General features: G+C 40.7%; 1 protein-coding gene across 1 annotated transcript in view; it reads right to left on the bottom strand.

The window, feature by feature from the left end:
• LOC129657191 (cytosolic beta-glucosidase) overlaps window positions 1–18,836 on the bottom strand; it is a 132,467-nt gene extending 113,631 nt beyond the window's left edge. Inside the window, exon 1 of the mRNA XM_055587450.1 lies at window positions 17,964–18,836. Within this exon, the coding sequence (XP_055443425.1) occupies window positions 17,964–18,021 (58 nt within the window). The 5' untranslated portion in view covers window positions 18,022–18,836. The remainder of the gene's footprint in view (window positions 1–17,963) is intronic.
• Window positions 18,837–21,043: the final 2,207 nt, after the last annotated feature.

Raw genomic sequence — 21,043 nt, 5'->3', positions numbered from 1 at the left:
TTGAACTCTTGTTTTTCCTAAGCTAGTGGAGTATAGAAACACTGTTTCCAGTAACTACTACATTATATTACTTCTCTGTATTAAAATTTTGTGGTACAATCTTCCAGTCTTCTTCTAGATAGTTATTACACAGTTATAATTATACTCAAAATAATAAATGTAAGAAGTTAAGTTTTTTTTATAAGAAATTGAATTTCTACTTGAACTTTCTGATTAGCCTAAAATTTTCACTGTTAATCTGTTTCACTGGGTTACATAGACCTGATCCAATTATTCAAATACTGTTAACATATTCACATATTTTCCATATTTGTACCACATATATGTAGAACCACTGTATCAACTCTGTGCGGTGGAGGAATTTCCCCAAGTTATGAAAACAAAGGTCAAGCAAACAAGCCAAGGTCAAGTAACTTAGAAAACCAAGACTGTTAGAACATCCAAAATAACAATACCCGGTCTCCAACTTTAGAATTTATTAACACTATTAAATAGACCACTTTAAATAACAAACCAATAGGCTTTTTCTAAACAAAACAATTGGTACAATAAAATGTACTTAAGAGGATTTATATCCCATAAGTGTCTTACTAAGAAGAGAGACCAGCCTGGAACTTGTTGCAGGTTGCCAATTCCAGAACAGAACTTTCCAATGGCGGTAGATGCCACCTGGAATAATTTGAGGTTCCTTTGACTCATAAACTAATTAAATTTCCTCAAGGTGTGTGTGTGGAATCACCTAGGAATCACTGGGTCAGTCTTCAGTCTTGGCAGATTTCCACTGATACCTCAAAATAACTCCCTTCATACTGAGTATTCTGGAGTTTGCATGTGAAAGAATGATTGCAGTTGCTATAAATAGTTTCTACTGTATGCCAGTTGGCAGCATAAAGTGGTGTTTCATCAGTAACCTTCCAAAAGGGTCTTCTTAAATACATATGCATTTTAATAAGGAAAGCACACTTGTCTTGCAAATAGAATTTTAAGACAAGTCATCAAGATGTCACTCTAACAAATTTTCAAGAATTCACTGCCCAACTAGATTGTCTCTCCCAAAGACCCTCTTACATAAAGGAAAGACACTGCTACCCTTCACTGACTCTGTAGTTCATCTTACCATTAAAGTTCCACTTCTACCAGAATTTGGATGGAGTCTGGACTATAATTGCAATGCAATGTCCATGACAACTGCCTCAATTTTGTAGAAACTGGAAAGACTCTCTTTGTTTCTCCAACCCAGCACAAACCTTTAGCTCTGCCTCTTAAATGGGCAAGAAACTGAATCCCTGAATGTCTTCATGGACTCACAAATCTACCACCTTTGCAACTCCTTCCTGGAATGTTAGAACTTAGAATGTTCACACACACACACACACACACACACACACACACCCCTCATCTGTTCCTTAAAACCCTACGTTGTCTTCACCGTTGGGCAGGCTCCAAGTTCCATGCTGCCTTTTTCTGCTTTGTTTCTTGTGGGCTTTATCACATCATGTTCTCCCTCAGTCACAAATGAGTTTCAAATGAGTTTCATGACAACGATCATGTAATCCATCATCCAGCCTCTATAAAATAAGGAATGCACATTGATGTTTTAAAGGCCCTGTTCCCTGGCAAGGAGTCAGGAGTTGCCAAGTGGGGAAGAAGCAGTAAAGAAAGGAACACTGGGTGGATAGGCATACATTTTCCCTCTCTTCCCTTCAACCAGAGATGCTCTATCTGGATCTGTTTTATTAAAGTTCTAAGTTAGATTTTCCTTGAAAACTGAGTTCTGCTGCATTAAAAACTGTTATAAAATCACTGGTCTAGACGACGCCTCAAGCTCTTTCTAATCATTCTCATTTTCTGGAAGAATGCCACATCCTTGTGGGCTCTTCTGAATCTTTTGATTCTTTTACAGCACTTAATCCAGACTTTGCAACCTGCTCGTTTTCTGTTTCCCTCTATAACCCTATCTCAAGGATTCTCTTCTTTTATGACTTAACTATCAGCTACACACTGATAACTATCAGCAAATCCCATCCAAAAATGGAGATATGAATTTCCAGTCACTTCCTAGGCATTTCCATTTAAATACCTTAAAGAAATTTCAACCCCAAATTGAATCTACCAAATTATATATCTACCAAGCAAATTCCAATCTCTCTCCTTCTCCAGTGTATTGTATCTCTATTCATAGAATCATCAGCCAGAAAGTTATCTAAACTGTTATCACAAGAGTCACCTTAGTCTTCCTTCTAGTTCCTTCACACCATACATTATATTCATGGGCTCCCCTGGTAGCTCAGTTGGTAAAGAATCCGCCTGCAATGCAAGAGACCCCAGTTCAATTCCTGTGTCAGGAAGATCCGCTGGAGAAGGGATAGGCTACCCACTCCAGTATTCTTGGGCTTTCCTTGTGGCTCAGTTCGTGAAGAATCACCTACAATGTGGGAGACCTGGATTCGATCCCTGGGTTGGGAAGATCCCCTGGAGAAGGGAAAGGCTACCCACCTCGGTATTCTGGCCTGGAGAATTCCATGGACTGTATAGCCCATGGAGTCACAGAGTCATGCACGACTGAGTGACTTTCACTACATTATGTTCACGAATATTTCCTTTTGGTTCTCTCTCAATGATACCTCTTTCTGGTTTTTTCTCCATTTTTTCCCCTCTACCTAAATTCAGGCCTTTGACACCATCTTCCTCATCTATTGCAATAGCCGAATAACTGTTCCTTTGCTTCCATGTCTTCTTCCTTCAGTTCCTCCTCCACTCTGATGTCAAAACTCTTCTAGTGTATGGACTTCACTGTAGCACTTCCTGTGCTTAATATTTTGTGGGTCCCAAGAACCAGAGCACAAGATCATGACACCAACTCCCTAGCTTGGAACCTTATATGCATCATGACAAGGCCCTACCTACCTCTCTGGCTTGAGGTCCTACCATTTACCCTGTCATCAGAAAACATAGCCGATGGCAGAATTTCTCGAATCATCGGCAACCATCCACAACACAACCACACAGAGCATTTATTTTTAAAAAACATAAATTCCTGGGCCCCATCTATAAATATCACTATTAAATAACCTGGTATAGGCCCCCAAATCTTGAAACAAGAACTCCAGGTGATGCTGGTACATTCTAAAGCATTAGCGTTTTGTTTCTTCTGCTTTCGAGTTGTCACATGCTGTCATAGTCACGTGTTTGCCTCTACTTCACTAGAATCTTGGATTCAAATGATCGTCCTACTGACCTTTTAAACCTCCAGACTCTAGTACCCACAGTAAATAAATATCTAGGAAGAACTATGCAGTCATAATTCAAATAAATATTCATTCAGTTTACTTTAATTACTAATTCATCCCCAGGAACCCTCCAAGTACAACCTGGAGATAGACCTCTTTGGAATCTTCTTGCCTAATTTCTCTACAACCAAGAGGAAAATCATCATCTAAGTCAGTCATATTGCAGGCTTAGTATAGTTGTAGCTGATCTTTCTTTGAGCCACACAGCATATACTAGCATGCCCCTAGAGGATGTCTGGCCCAGCTGTATAGTTTCTATGCGGACAACTCTTCTGTTTTCCCTTCATCTAATCAGTTGAGCCACAAGAGTGTCTTGTGTGCCTACGCTCGACAGGCTCTTGCCACCACAAAGAATCAGAGGATTGGAGAGGGGGGTGGTGGGCGGGGAGATCTATGTACTAGCTACAAATTTTCTACGCAGTAAACATGGTTTATATGTACATTGTAAATTTAGCCAACTAATTTGTTGAAATAATTCCAATGAATTGGAACTGTTAGGGCTAAGAATACCCAAAATTTATAGTTTGGGTCCAAACCAGATTTTCCCCTATTACACAAATAGGACTTCATCAACCTTGTTCCCTAGCATTTAAGTGGGTATATTTCCTAAAACTGTACAAATGTTAGATTTTTAATCTTTGGTAATATGATATTACAAAGAAATTGCTTTTCTTCTGTTATTGTTCAGCTCAGTCATTTTTATACATGCTTAACCCTTACGAGTCACTTGTGTTATTTCATGTCTTCTGTTGTGTGTTTTTTTTTTTTCCCTTGGTATAGCAATGTCTTTGTTACTAGTTTCTAAGAATTCATTTATGGCTAAGGATGTTAACTGTTTGTCATGCCACACAAATGAAATACTGTATTTTATTGTCAGTAATTTACTATGGTGTTTTGTATTTTGCTTGTATATTTTTTTAATTTAAAATTGATTTATTGAATTGGAGGCTAGTTACTTTACAATATTGTATTGGTTTTGCCATACATCAACATGAATCCACCATGGGTGTACACATGTTCCCCATCCTGAACCCCCCTCCCACCTCCCTCCCTGCTTGTATATTAAAATATAATCATGTTGTGTTTTTTTTTTTTTTAAAGAACGAGAGGATACAGCACCTCCCTCCCCATGTCTTGCTCTTCACACAAACACAATAGACAGTGACCAAAGGCCCTTTGTAATATTTCACTCTGTGAAAGAGCCTTAGTCTTTTATGCTCTGGTGCAGAATGGCTGCTGTGCATCCCTAACCAGAGCCTGCCACCCAAACCTGGATAATAATTTGTAAGATAAATGAAGGAATGGACCATCAAGAGAAAATGTTGCTCTTTCAAAGATCCCCCAGTATGCATCTGTATGATGGACTACAATAACGCCAAAGGAAGATTATTGTCTTTAGAGTAAATAATGCACTTTTTTCCCCAAGTCTCAAAGCCTGCATTTAAATGATTATTCATGGGTGTTATGGGAGTCTTTAAGCCTTAGGTTGGCAATTCCCAACATAAAAATGGGTCATGTTTCAAAAAGCATCTTTATGAGTCACCTGCCCAGAAACTCACCATTGCTTCTTACATTATGTTCCAAATTCCCAGGTCAACCCCCAAAATCTATTTATCTCATTACACACCTGAAGGGTATTCAGTGACACCAATCCCTATTTACAACATCGTTCCTTTGCGAACATGTCCTCTAAATTCCCAGTCAAGTGACATGTAAATACATTTCTCTCTGCATGTGGACATGCATGGGGAAATATGAAAGGATGAAAATGAGAAGCAAATGAGATCAGATATTTCCAGAAAACAGAATCCTGTTAATCTTACACAAACATTCATGAAATGCCTTTCTCCACATGGTTACTGCTCATTAGGGACAAAGAATTATAGCCTCCACTTTCAAGAGAGAGCTTTTCAGAATCTGAAGTAACTCCCACCCACTCCTTGCTACGTTGAAACATAAACAGGGTTATAAGAGAATCTGACATTGAATATGAAACCATCCAAACTCTTGCCTATATTTTCAATTTTTCCCCTAACTCCATTAAGTACCTATTATGATTAGTATACATTTTAAACTGGTGCATCATAGGAAATAGTCTCCTATTTTGAATCAACTTAAAGCCAAATATATCAACATTTACTGTTTCAAAATATAAAATAGGCTCTTTTTGATTAAAAAAAGGAGAAGAAAATCTAGCTTGGTTTTTTTCTATTATTAAAATGTAAAGGATTTTTAAAATCTCATTTATTTTGTCAATTGGTTCTGCTTAGCACTCTTCAGCCCAGTCCACTCTCAATTATCCATGCTAAGGAAGGAGGATCAGTGGCCTGGATAATCTAAAACAGCAGACAATTTTAAAAGCCCTTGCACTTGGCCTAGGCATACTTTACAATCAAACTCTGATTATCCACACTAATGAAAGGAAGAGCAGGCACCTTGAGAAAGATCCAAAGCCAATACAGATCTGCTCAAAAAAAACAAACAAAACAAAATACAGATCTGCTCAGCTCAAGGCAGCATCCCACACAGCAAAGGAGAAGGAAAATAACAGGGCTGCAACTGCTCACTTGCCATCGGAAACACCAGCACTCAGTGTAACAGCCATGTTAATATCGTATCAGTCCATATCAATAATTCTCATGATATTGCATGCATGCTAAGTTGCTTCAGTCATGTCTGACTTTTTGCGACCCTTTGGACTGTTGCCCACCAGGCTCTTCGGTCTATGGGATCTTCCAGGCAAGAATACTGGAGTGGGTTGCCATGTTCCCCTCCAGGGGATGTTCCCCACCCAGGGATGGAATCCGCATCTCCTGCAGCTTCTGTATTGCAGGTGGATTCTTTACCACTGAGCCACTGGAGAAGCCCCTCTCATGATATTAAAAATTCTTAAAAGCATGGAGTTATGTCCAAATGCTCAGGGAAAAAGACGTATTATCCATGTCGTTCCAAAGAGTTAATACAATAGATTGTTATAGGTACTAAAGACTTCTTTGGGAGGCTTCCTTTGCCATATGCCATTCCCAGCTCCTCACTATCTCTACCAAGCTCCCATAATATACTCAGATGAGTAGCATAAAGGATGAAGGCGAAAGAGGCAGTATGCTGCAGTAGGAACGGAGACCCAGGCTGGAAGTTAAGAAGCCTGGATCTTTGTCCTCTGTTGGTCTCTGCACATGCCAGAAGTCAGGTATGCATTCAAGCAGAGGGAACAGTGCGTGCAACAGTACGTGAAGGTCATGGCACATTTAAAGAATTACTTGTGCTTCATTTTGGTCAAAGAATAAGATACAAATGAAAAGGAAACAAGAGATGAAACTGGGGACGTAGTCAGAGGTAAAATTACAAACAGTTTTTATTTTTTTAATGCCATGCACGGATGCAGAAATAGTTCTATAGAAGGCAAGAAGACAATTAAATAATTGTTAAATTTTATTGAACACATGCAGTTTGCCCAGTGCAAATCTAAACAGTTGATGTTCATAAACATATTTACAACAACCAAGACAGATATCCCTACTATTCCCATTTTACACATGAGGAAATGAGGTACAAAGCTTAGTTGTCTCCGAAGATCACACAACTGGTAAGAGGTGAAGTTAGAGTCCAAACTTGGTCTGTTTGATTTCAGAGCTCACACTATCTCTCAAGAAATGGAGGGATTCCCCTGGAGGTCCAGTGGTTAAGACTCTACACTTCCAATGCAGGGGGCTCAGGTTTGATCCCTGGTTGGGGAACTAAGATCCTATATGCTTCACGGGGCAACCAAAAAGTAAAAACTAAAAACTGAGGACCACTTAGCTTCTCTTACCAAAAAAAAAAAAAAAATCATTAAAAAAAAAAAGAAATGGAATGAAGTGGTCAGAATTTTAAAAGACCATGCTAGAAGCAGAGTGTTAGAGAGATTGGAGGAAAGTGGAGGGAGGCAAGAAGAATTTAAGACAAAAGATGGTGAGTTCTGGAACTAAAAGAAAGGAAGCAGTAATGGGGAAGACGGGTGTAACCAAGGGGTTTAAAAGAGATAGAACAAAAAAAATAATTAAATAAAGAAGGGTAAGAGGCACAGTCTAGCATGAGTCCCATGTTTCTGTCTGGGACACTATGTGATGACCCAATAATTCTTGAAGAATCACTTAAGCTTTGCACCAGTGAACTTACCTGGAAAGCAACCCCTGCCAGATGGGCAGGCCCAAGAAAGAACAGCCTTTTTTTCAGTATGATGCTGGCACACATTCATCCAAATAAACAAATGTCCCAGCTTAACTGATGGATTTGGTGGTGGCAAATTAATTTATGTACAGATATGTAGCACACGATACAGAACTCTACTCCAAACAGGAGATGTAGCAAATTTACTGAGATACAGCAAATTTTCTCTTAGCTTCAAAGATGCATATTGACTCACATTTGTTTTGTTTTCTTTTTTTGTTTATTTTTATTTTTAATTAGGGGATAATTACAATATTGTGATGGTTTCTGCAATACAAGCAGCTCATGCAGTTCAACAGCAGAAAAACAAACAACCAAATCAAAAAGTGGGCAGAAGACCTAAACAGACATTCCTCCAAAGAAGACATACAGATGGCTAATAAACACATGAAAAGATGTTCAACATCACTCATTATTAGAGAAATGCACATCAAAACCACAATGAGGTATCGTCTCACACCAGTCAGATTGGCCACCATGAAAAAGTATACAAACAGTAAATGCTGAAAAAGGTGTGCAGAAAAGGGAACCCTCTGGCACTGTTGGTGGGAATGCAAATTGATATAGCCACTATGGAGAACAATATGGAGATTCCTGAAAAAATTAGGAATAAAACTACAATATGATCCAGCAAACCCACTATTGGGTATATACCCTGAGGAAACCATAATTGAAAAAGATATACATATCACATTTGCTTTCTATGCAACATCCATGTGTATAGAAAGAGAGGAGAGAAAAAGAGGCAAATGTGTTATAGTCTATCAGGATATTTTTAAGTATCTTACAGAAACCAAAACCATCTATAGAACGTTCCTATTAGGATGAACAAAAGTAGATGAGTGTATGAAAATCTGTGAATGTAAACAAAGAGATTGAAGTACATACTCAAAATTTGAAGACACTTCTCTGGCTGATTTTTTATTTGTTTGCTTGTTTGTATATTTTAAATACTCTACTATTATTTTGTAGTAATTCCATCATACAGATAAAAATGCTTTTTCCTAAACATATGTGATAAGCATTCATTCGGTATCAAGAACTTTGCTGATAGAAAAGAATACATAAGTAGGCAGACTGTTATCGGCAAATACCCCACATGTACCAACAGCGATGGCAGAGGATACCTTTCATCACTGCCCATGAAGCCAACTTGTTACCAGGAAACTTGGTACACGGAGAATCTGTGTCCAGAATAAAGGGATGTAAGAAAGAATGAAAAGTACAAATGGCTTAGAGCAGCTGACCCCAGAGGCAAGCACTTTTCTTGGGCATAGCACCCATCCCCCACTATGGCTTTCCTCACACTCTCTCAATATTTCACTTTCTCTCATTGTCTGAAATGCCATCAATTCCATGTTATCTCATCCTCTTCCTAAAAAGCATAAGACCAGAAAATTTCCAGAGCCTGGATGTGTTAGTGATAGAGAGGAGGAGGATAAGGGTAAGAAGAAGATGGGGGAATTCATTTGCTAAACTTTGAATAACGCTGTATGGTTCATAGGACACTTTTGTTCTATAAATGCATGTTAATAAGGACTTCCAGTTCAAGATGGGGAGTGGAATGGACATATTTAATTCCTCTCCCTCTCACAACCCCACTGAAATGGCAACCAATTTAAAAAAAAAAATCCATGACATAACTGAAAACCAAAAAAGCCCCTAAAGAATGCCACACTGACTAAAGTATTTGTGGAAAACAGAAAGTAACTAGAATGGAATTGTCTGAGAAACTAAAGCAAAGGATTACAACACACACAGACACACACACACACACACGACGGCTGGTAAGGATTAAGAGGGGTTGCCCTAGAGAATCTACGGGTCAGCCACTGCAGAGAGCAGAACAGACTCAGAGCAATCATCAGAGTAATTAACTAAAGGATTATCTAACGCGCTGCCGGCCTGACTGGTTCCTCGCCCACCCTTCAAACAGAGCAGTTGGTACTGCCTTCCCCCAACCTCGAAGTTACAAGATATGCTTAATAAAAGCGAGATATGTGACAGGAAAAGATTGCTATCAAGGGTACTGAGACAGTCCAGAAAGGCAGAATAAACTCTAGAACTAAATATGAACTTGAAGGGTAATACAGATGGGAAACAAAAGTCAAAAGTGAACAATCAGACAGAGAAAGATGAATATGGTATGATCTCACAGTGGAATCTAAGGAAACAGAAAAAAACAAACTCATAGAGGAAAAATAATTAGATCCATATCCTCCAGAGATGGGGGGTGAGGGAAAGAGAAATTGGATTAAAGTGGTCAGAAGGTACAAACTTTTGGTTATAAGATAAATTAGTACTGAGGAGGTAATGTACAACATGATGACTAGAGTAAACTTTGTTGTATGCCATATTTGAAAATTGCTAAGAGAGTAGATCCTAGAAATTTGTGTCAAAACTTTTAAACTCTTTTTTCTTATTGTGGTAATCAATTGACAATATATGTAAGTCAAGTCATTAAGCTGTACCCTTTAAACTTATACAGTGCTGTATGACAATTATATCTCAGTTAAACTGATTAAAAAAAAAGAAAGACTTGATAAAAACACTTTTAAAAGGCAAACAAAAACATTCTTTTTTAAAGTCCTCATTATCTGGCCATTATTGAGATCTACACGTTGGCTTCCTTCCCTCACACACATAGTCCTTTATGAGTAGACTGACCGTCAATGGGTCCCACTCACTTACACAGAACCCTGCTTCTTACAGGGTCAGGACTGTTTCAGTTGAACAAAACCACTTAACTTCAAAGGAAGCCTAACTCAGTTACTCCTATCAATGTATTCTTTCATTCAAAATCATAAATGGGTATTCCAGGATCACCAACCACTTGACAAAGACAAATAGCATGAAAGATGAGGACCCAAATAAACAAATAACCCAAAGATTTCAAAGTGATACAGAAAAGGAGAAAAAAGACAATTTTTAAACTAGCATTCTTAAAAAGATTTAAAGAATGATTGCATCCAAAAAATAAAACATGACTTCCTGGAAATTAGACAATCAAAGAATAAGAATGTGTTCCTAAAACTTAAAAATATGATTGCCATAATTAAATACTTCATAGAGAGGTTGAAAGATAGAATGTACAAAGCTAATGCCCAAATTAGTAATCTGAAAGAAAAACTTGGGGAAATCAACCCAGATTCAGAGAAGCACACAATGTAAGAAAAAGGTCTCCAAATCTTACCCAATGAAATTTAATTTAAAAAGAGAGAGAGAGATGAGCATACGGGATTTTGCAGGTGAAAAATCTGAGGCTTGGAGAAATTAAGAGAATTAACTCTCCAGTAGTTCACAAATAGTCTGATATGGTCTTCATATGTCCCACTCATATGCCTAAAGCTAAAATTCAATCAGTACATGAAATTGTGGCCTCAGTGGTTGATTACAGCTGGTAGCCACTCTGACTAGTTAAGTGAGTGCCAGGCTAGTCAAGTCAGTTGTTGACAGCTGGCCTCTACTCTTAATGGTCAATGAAGATGCTACCAGTAGTCTGTCCCATACCAGCAGCTGATGGTTGGAATTTCCTCTCATTAGTCAATGTAGGTGCGAGTCCAGTCTATGCCAATTTTTTTACAGTTAGCATCTGATTGGTCAGTGTATCAGCTGATGAATATCTGAATACCATCCAGCCAAAGCCCATACTTGTTTGATGATACCTACATAATTTCATGGTACAATCAAAAATGGGGGCAACTACTGAGTTTTTGTGGATCTCAAATTTGAAACTGGGGGAAAAAATAAGCGTGGTTTCTCTCACCTCAACTTCAAGGTATGAGAAATTTCATGGATAAATTCTTACCTCTCCTCCTCCTTTTTATAAATGTCCATGCTTTTAAGTCTGCTTCCACTCCTTTCTTAGATGGTTCATACCAAGTGAAGACCAGTTTGGTGAACACTGTACCAGAAGACTACCAAGGGTAGCCAAAAGATCAAATCCCCAGCTGAAATGTTTGCGCCAAGGAGTTTAGTAGAAATTAGGAAGCCAGATACACAGCCAAAACTGGTTGAGTGGAGGAAGCAAACAGGAAGTGGTCTAAAGAAATATGGGGCCTGTGCTGACATCTACAGCAGGTAGATAAAATGGGCATCTAGCTCAGGTTGTATAGTTGAATTCAGTTTTTAAAAGGCACAGAGAAGAAACAGCCTGGATAGAATCACCACAGGCCCTCCCTGGTGGCCCCGTGTTTAAGAATTGCAGGAAACATGGGTTTGATTCCTGCCCCGGGAAGATCCCACAGGCCTGGGAACAACTAAGCTGGTGCATCGAAACTACTGAGCCCCCACTCCAGAGCCCGAGAGCTGCAACTGCGGACTCCGTGTGCTGCAACTGCAGAAGCCCCTGTACCGTAAAGCCCATGCTCTGCAACAAGAGAAGTCACCGCAATGAAAAGGCCACGCACTGCAAACTAGAGAGTAGCCCCCACTCAGCTCATGTAACTAGAGAAAGCCTGCTCGCAGCAATGAAGACCCAGAGCAGCCAAAAATTAATTAAAAAAAAAAAAAGAATCACTTAATACTGGACCTAAAACCAAAGAATTTGTTCATTCTCCCACTTTTGTAAGCACAAAAGAACCTCAAGTTTCTCAACTACAGGAGTTCACCTTTGATACACCAAGGCAAATAGAAGGCCAAATTTTGGGGCCAGCCTCAATATCTGCCAACATAAAGTCAAAGTCCAAGTTAAATCACAGTCCAAACATTACACTGATATCCAGTGCATCATGGAGGGTTGGTAATCGTATTCATAAAACTGAGGGCTTCACCTCCTTAAAAACCACAAACTTGGATTCCACCAGGAGGCCTTAGTGGAGTAGTTTTAGACTTTACTTAGGACCCGTAGGATTTTTGCAGAGTACATTCACCCCTTTACAGCCTTCCCTGAAATTACTGGGAGTTACAATCTCATAAGAGCTGTAGAATCAGGTCTTAAAATTTACTTTCATAGGCCCTCGTGGCTTACCAAGGAAGTAAACAATGGCACTGAGCTATCTGCTGTTTTGTGCCTCATGTTCCCTGCAGCCAGAAACACAGGCAAAGAGTTTCATAAAGGGTTAAAAATCATGGGGGTTGTTTTGTGCTTTAAAATATTGCATGAAATTCACTTCTGTACAAATGATGATCATCTTCATTTTCTTCCCTGCCTCTTTGTCTAATAAATACATTTTTACAGGGTTTACAGTGTTCTTTACAACTCACCTAAAACACATAATTTTCCTCCTGCTTATATCACTTGTTTATTATTTATTTATTAGATTTATATGATGCTTTCCTCCAAAAAGCTCTAGGCACCATGAAGCCAACTCTGGTATAATAAACATTCAGTTCAGTTCAGTTCAGTCGCTCAGTCGTGTCCGACTCTTTGCGACCCCATGAATCGCAGCACGCCAGGCCTCCCTGTCTATCACCAACTCCCAGAGTTCACTCAGACTCACATCCATCAAGTCAGTGATGCCATCCAGCCATCTCATCCTCTGTCGTCCCCTTCTCCTCCTGCCCCCAATCCCTCCCAGCATCAGAATCTTTTCCAATGAGTCAACTCTTCGCATGAGGTGGCCAAAGTACTGGAGTTTCAGCTTTAGCATCATTTCTTCCAGAGAAATCCCAGGGCTGATCTCCTTCAGAACGGACTGGTTGGATCTCCTTACAGTCCAAGGGACTCTCAAGACTCTTCTTCAACACCACAGTTCAAAAGCATCAATTCTTTGGCGCTCAGCCTTCTTCACAGTCCAACTCTCACATCCATACATGACCACAGGAAAAACCATAGCCTTGACTAGACAAACTTTTGTTGGCAAAGTAATGTCTCTGCTTTTGAATATGCTATCTAGGCTGGTCATAACTTTCCTTCCAAGGAGTAAGTGTCTTTTAATTTCATGGCTGCAGTCACCATCTGTAGTGATTTTGGAGCCCAAAAAAAATGAAGTCTGACACTGTTTCCACTGTTTCCCCATCTATTTCCCATGAAGTGATGGGACCGGATGCCATGATCTTCGTTTTCTGAATGTTGAGCTTTAAGCCAACTTTTTCACTCCCCACTTTCACTTTCATCAAGAGGCTTTTTAGTTCCTCTTCACTTTCTGCCATAAGGGTGGTGTCATCTGCATATCTGAGGTGATTGATATTTCTCCTGGCAATCTTGATTCCAGCTTGTGTTTCTTCCAATCCAGCGTTTCTCATGATGTACTCTGCATGTAAGTTAAATAAGCAGGGTAATAATATACAGCCTTGACGTACTCCTTTTCCTATTTGGAACCAGTCTGTTGTTCCATGTTGTTAATGTTTAATAAACATTAAACTCTTCTTAAAAACCATAGCCAAGGAAGTGGCCAACATGAAGGTGAAAGAGACATGGACAAGGACAGAAAGAAGAAAGAGCCATAGGTCTGGTGAAATACACAAGCAAACAGTACGTTAGGAAGCCTAGTGACTGAAAGGCCTATTTTGCCCTTTCTGGTTACTCTACTCACAAAGACCCTGACAGTGAATTTCATTCCAAGTAACAGACAAAATATCACTATTTCTGTGTGGGGTTGGGCATGGATCTGTAGAGGATGGCGGGGGCCATGGAGTATGACAGCTATCTCTCCAGACTCAGGAGAGGGTGTCTGAAACAAAGATACCTACACAGACAATGTGTTTTGAAAATCAGTATAAAAAGACACATTATGATGTTTTAGAACAAATGACCAAGCTAGATTTTTTTTTTTTTTTTTTTTTTTTTTTTTTTTTTACAGTTGCTGCTCAGTCCTCAGTTCTGCTAAATGTCCATGACTTCCAAAGACTCTGTGAACTTTCAGAGGCTAGGGAAGCTCAAAAGTTCAAAGATTATCAAAATTAGAAAGTGACAAGGTAACTTCAGCTTTTAAATTTCAGGCCACATTGATCTAACAAAGCCACGTGTCGACATCCTGCATGTGTTATCCCTACAGTGGTGGAAGGGGTAGCTAAACAGTAACTCTCCCAGTAACTGGACAAGAATGAGCAAGAACAGAGTGCATTCTTATTTAGGGTCCAAAGAAGAAAGGACCATTCCCAGTAAATGGAGCAGATGACATAGTGGGACAGAATCAAACAAGGAGAAAAATAACATTCATCATCATTACTAGTAGTAATAGTATAGTAGTGCTATTTTTATTTAGTGGATACTATGCACCAGGCATTCTTGTGCTCCAATCATATATGCAGACCTCTTTAATTCTCAGAACAAAGCTACAGGGTGGGTATGACCATTTTCTTAATTTTACAAATAAGGAACCTGAGACTTAAACAAGTTATTTGTCCAAAGTCACTCAGCTAGCAAGTGCTCGATCTAGGATTCAAACCCAGCATAAAACTATAGGTAAGAAAAGAAAGTCAGTCAGTCAGTTCAGTCACTCAGTCGTGCCTGACTCTTTGCAACCCCATGAATCGCAGCACGCCAGGCCTCCCTGTCCATCACCAACTCCCGGAGTTTACTCAAACTCATGTCCATTGAGTCAGTGATGCCATCCAGCCATCTCATCCTCTGTCGTCCCCTTCTCCTCCTGCCCTCAATCTTTCCCAGCATCAGGGTCTTTTTCAAATGAGTCAGCTCTTTGCATCAGGTGGCCAAAGTATTGGAGTTTCAGCTTCAACATCAGTCCTTCCAATCAACACCCAGGACTGATCTCCTTTAGGATGGACTGGTTGGATCTCCTTGCAGTCCAAGGGACTCTCAAGAGTCTTCTCCAACACCGCAATTCAAAAGCATCAATTCTTCGGCACTCAGCTTTCTTTATAGTCCAACTCTCACATCCATACATGACTACTGGAAAAACCATAGCCTTGACTAGATGGACCTTTGTTGACAAAGTAATATCTCTGCTTTTTAATATGCTATCTAGATTGGTCATAACTTTCCTTCCAAGGAGTAAGTGTCTTTTAATTTCATGGCTGCAATCACCATCTGCAGTGATTTTGGAGCCCATAAAAATAAAGTCAGCCACTGTTTCCACTGTTTCCCCATCTATTTGCCATGAAGTGATGGGTCCTGTTGCCATGATCTTAATTTTCTGAACATTGAGCTTTAAGCCAAGTTTTGCACTCTCCTCTTTCACTTTCATCAAGAGGCTCTTTAGTTCTTTCTCACTCTCTGCCATACGGGTGGTGTCATCGGCATATCTGAGGTTATTTTTGTTGTTGTTGTATTTTTATTTTTTTTATTTTTTTTAATAAATTATTCTTTTTTTATTATTTTTTAACTTTACGGGAGAATGGCATTGAAACATATATCTGAGGTTATTGATATTTCTCCCAGCAATCTTGATTCCAGCTTGTGCTTCTTCCAGCCCAGCGTTTCTCATGATGTACTCTGCATATAAGTTAAATAAGCAGGGTGACAATATACAGCCTTGACGTACTCCTTTTCCTATTTGGAACCAGTCTGTTGTTCCATGTCCAGTTCTAACTGTTGCTTCCCGACCTGCATACAGGTTTCTCAAGAGGCAGGTCACCATGAACAGTATGAAAAGAAAAGAAAGCAGACATATAAAAGGCATCTGTGTATTGACAGAAAGAGAAGGGAAGATCAGTTTCCCTTCTGAAAGCTGTTATTAGACAGTGAACAGCATAATAGCGGGCTAGGGATCACAAATAAAGAGCTTACAGTAAGGCAGCAGCAAGCCAGGTGTAGACAGAAGAGGTCTAGCCATGCAGAAGCCCTGTGAAGAGAGAAGCTCAGAAGGAAGCCGTATGTTTACCCCCCGCTCCTGAATGAGCAGGATCTGGAGCTGGGAACTGAAACCCACTGTGCTGTCTTAGATAACTGATTGCACATTTCAGCCAAGTTTACTGTAGAGTTCTAAAGTGAGTCATTCTCAGTAATCCCTTTGTGACTGACCCCCATCTAAATATAAGTACCATTCAGGGATCACTTGCTAATCATTCAGCATTTAACATATATCATTGTATTTAAACCTCATAGCAACAATATAAGGCTGATAGTACCATTATTATCCCCATTTACATGAGAAGGCACAGAGAAGTTGAGTACTTGCCCAAAGTCTCACAGAGTTAGGAAAAGGTAGAGACGGACCCCAGGTCCAGGGAGTCTGTCTCCACAGCCTGATTTCCTAGTCTCCATGCTATGCTCCTTCTAGAACCTGATTCTGTTCACTTCATTCCAGCACTCTGCAACCCCCTCTCGGTTCTGTCTGACCTCTCTTCTGAGAAGGAAACTAGCCAACGTGATAGCTCTCATTTTTACTCCTAGAGGGTCATCCCTGTCAAGTCACCCACGCTGACCAAGTGGAGATTATCTGGGAAAAGATGAAGACGGTACTAGAGAGAGAGAGAAAAGTGATGTGGGATCTTGCTTAACTGGACATTCCCAGACCTTTTGAGCATGCCTTGTATCAGAGCATGAAAGTATCAAAGTATTGGTTGCTCAGTCGTGTCCGACTCTTTGTGACCCCATGCACTGCAGCCCTGCCAGGCTCCTCTGTCCATGGGATTCTTCAGGCAAGAATAGTGGAGTCAGTTGCCATGCCCTCCTCCAGGGGATCTTCCCAACCCAGGGATCGAAGCCGGGTCTCCCACATTGCACGCTGATTCTTTACCATCTGAGCCAGCAGAGCATATGTGTATTAGAACACAGAGTCCCCATGGAAGATGGCTTCTACCTGGCAGTTCCATGGAGGTGAATGGAGACCAACTTCATTCTGGATCCTCTTTAACCTCTCACAGTTGCTTCTCTTTACTTCTCAGCCACTGAGGAAATGGGGGGACTTGTGCTCAATAGAAATAGAACAGGGCACCTCTCCCAACTGAAAAATATCCCTTAATGATGTCTCTTGAAATCTTTGAATGTACTTGGTCAATATTTTCCAACCAACAGGAGCAACTATTTTTAGGGAGGTTATGGCCAATGTGTTCAAGAAACAAATGATGAAAGCAACTCGTTCAATGTACACTGATGTCTCAGATAAGCTGAAACTGACCAAAAATACAGCTGTTGCTGGGTCTTCAGCCCGTCACCACCACTACCCTTGTGCCCAAGGAAAGGGACATGGGAAGCGAGCCTCTTCTATGGGAAAAGCGGTCGTTTCCTTTATACAATTATGGGCTCTTCGGTGCTATTCTGGGGCTTCCCAGGTGGCGCTAGTGGTAAGAACCCGCCTGCCAATGCAGGAGGCCTACCAGACGCAGGTTCGATTCCTGAGTCAGAAAGATCCTCTGGAGGAGGGCACAGCAACCCACTCCAGTATTCTTGCCTGGAGAGTCCCCATGGACAGAGGAGCCTGGCGGGCTAGAGTCCATGGGGTCGCACAGAATCGGACATGACTGAAGCGACTTAGCATGCACTTTCCCTTCTTCTTCTTCTTCTTTTTTTTTTTTTTTTTTTTTTTTTGCCTCTATCCCCACCTTCTTCCGCAGACATACAGAATCTATGAGAAGGCATCCAGCCCAGCTGTAGAGAGGGAAAGGAGTTTCTCCTACCTTCCACTTGATAAGCTGAGGTGGCTGCCCCCCATCCAAATCCTGCAGGGAAAGCCATGTGTTTCAGAGACAGCCGACCCCGACACTCGGACAACGGAGAGGCACTTTTCAGGCAGAGTCCCGCGGTTGAGCAAACAGTAAGTGAACTCTCATCCTGACTGAAGTCTCCGATCGTGAGCGAATATGCAAACAAGAAGGGAGCCTGATTAAACGACTCTGCTTGAATGGCCACAGCCTTGATAGGAAGCCAAATCACTGTGTTCAGGGGGAGTGTCTATAGTTTCTTCTCTGGACACTCCCTGATTCTTAACAGAGTTGGGCCAGCCTGGGCACAGACCTAGTCCCTGCTTTGGCAGGGTACCCATCCTTTTAATGAAATACATGGACATTGCTTTTAAAAGTCACGTAAACCCTTGTGGCTCAGCTGGTAAAGAATCCGCCTGCAATGCAAGAGACCTGAGTTTGATCCCTGAGTTGGGAAGATCCTCTGGAGAAGGGAAAGGCTACCCACTCCAGTATTCTGGCCTAGAGAATTCCATCGACTGTATAGTCCATGGGGTCACAAACAGTCAGACAGGACTGACCGACTTTCACTTTCACTTTGGGCTTCCCTGGTGGTTCAGTTGATAGAGCGTCTGCCTGCAATGCGGGAGACCCAGGTTCTATCCCTGAGTCCAGAAGATGCCCTGGCGAAGGAAATGGCAACCCATTCCAGTACTCTTGCCTGGAAAATTCCATAGACGGAAGAACCTGGTAGGCTACAGTCCTTAGGGTCACAAAGAGTTAGACACGACTGAGTGACTTCACTTTCTTTCTTTAATCCTCCTAGAACTTTCCCTTGACCATTTCCTCACAATTCCTTATCCCCATGCCCTAGAGGTAACTATTCTCAGCTGTTTCTGCTGGGTTTTATTTTCATGTTGCTTCCCAGGTGGCGCTAGTGGTAAAGAACCTGCCTGCCAATGCTGGAGGCATAAGAAAGGCAAGTTCCATCCTTGGGTGTGGATGATCCCCTGGAGGAAGCATGGCAGCCCACTCCAGTATTCTTGCCTGGAGAATCCCATGGATAGAGGAGCCTGGGATTCAGGCTACACGACTGAAGCCTGCTCGGCATAGGTATGTATGTCTAAGCAATAGGCTGATACTGGTGCTTCTTAATTTGTTTTTCCATTTTCCATAGTAACTATTGACTTCTGGATAGAAGGGTGGAAGATCCCAGCGTGTGTGTGTTTTCTTTCTCTCCCCTTCCTGCATTCCCCCCAATGTGGTTAGATTACTATTTCTGTTTAAATAAATGTTCACTATTTGCATGAATTTGACCAAGTATGGCTCAAAGTAAACCATGTAGCATACCACACTTATGTGAAACTTTTATTTTCTCTACGTTCATCAACTGTCTGGTTTTAATATTTAATTTCCTGTATACTTGTCACTAATTTATCCCCAAACAGTCTGCCTGGGCTATGAATCTATGTTCAGACACTTCTGTTTTCCTGCTCCACACTGCACTGTTTATTTCTTAGGCAGCCACAGATGTACCTGGTCTGCAGCCTCCTTCATCAGCTCTAGGATTTCTCCCTCTTTGTTTCCTTTCCCTTTTTAGAGAAGCAAGCCCTTGAATAACTTTCTGATACAAAGGGCATGCTGCTGCTGCTGCTAAGTCACTTCAGTCATGTCCAACTCTGTGTGACCCCATAAACAGCAGCCCTCCAGGCTCCTCTGTCTCTGGGATTCTCCAGGCAAGAATACTGGAGTGGGTTGCCATTTCCTTCTCCAACAAAGGGCATAGGAGGCATATTTTTTGAAACCCCATAGTCGTACAATTATCTTTATTCTAATGTCACAGTTTGGCTACTCTGGAATTTTATGACACAGATAATTTTCACTCAGAATTTTGAAAGCATCGGTTTATGGTTTTCTAGCTTCTGGTGTGGCAATTGAGAAGTCTGATGACAAGCCAAGTCCTAATCTTTCATATGTCACCCATTTTGTGCCTTAGCTCACTCTCACTGCCCCCTGAGCTTCTGTTTCTGGAATTTCACAGTCACATGCCTCATGTGGAACTTCTCATCCACTGTGCCAGACACAGCGTGTGGACCACAGTCATGAGGATGCTGACAATAGGAGAAGCTGGGTGAAGGGTACACAGGGACATTCTCTACTATCTATGCACCTTTCCTGTACATCTAAAATCGATCCAAAATTAAGTTGGGTTTTTTAATGCCTGGGGAGAGAGGAGTTAGGAAAAATCAAAGTGAGGAAAGTTATTTCTTCAGTTCAAGTATTAATCACACAGTCATGTCTGACTCTTTGCAACCCCAAGGACTGTAGGCCTCCAGGCTCCTCTACCCATGGGATTCTCCAGGCAAGAATACTGAAGTAGGTAGCCATTCCCTTCTCCAGAAGATCTTCCCAAACCAGGGATCAAACCTGGATCTGCATTGCAGGTAGATTCTTTACCATCTGAGTCACCAGGGAAGCCCCCAGTTCCTCCAAGACAGCAATAATGCATCCTACACTGTATAAGACAGGAACATAAGATGGGATCAAAGTATAGCTAGGTTGAAATCCTATCCTCTCTAGTTATCCTAATCCTAGGAAAAAAGAAGAGGTTAACTATCAAAGGAAATGAGGGAAGACATTTAAATGGTATATGTTTGGTGAAATAAACATAAAAAACACAGGGCATGCTATTAAAGTCCCTCTAGTCTTTCAGTCTGCAGCAATCATGAGCTGAATGGAAAAAAATATTAAAATATTTTCACTATATAACACTAGATGGCAGTATTGCAATTTTTTAGGTTTACAAATTGCTGTGTGAAGTGTTACTAACATTTACTTATCCCACCAATGGCCATCTACACCATAACCCCTAGCTTCTAATGATTTTTCTCCAGAAAGAAAAATCTACCTTCTCAGTGCTCCACATTCTCTGAAATTATTAGACCACAAAAGGCAGGATCTAATTTTTCTCAGCTCTGGTGGCATTCTGCAATCTAGCATTCTTAAGTATCTTGATGTCAGAACCTCTTTACATCCTTAAAAAGAACTGAAGCCCTAAAGAGCCTTTTTTAAAATAT

The sequence above is a fragment of the Bubalus kerabau genome, chromosome 7 (assembly GCF_029407905.1).
Source record: "Bubalus kerabau isolate K-KA32 ecotype Philippines breed swamp buffalo chromosome 7, PCC_UOA_SB_1v2, whole genome shotgun sequence".
Taxonomy (NCBI): Eukaryota; Metazoa; Chordata; class Mammalia; order Artiodactyla; family Bovidae; genus Bubalus; species Bubalus kerabau.
This window is presented reverse-complemented; position numbering and strand designations above follow the sequence as displayed.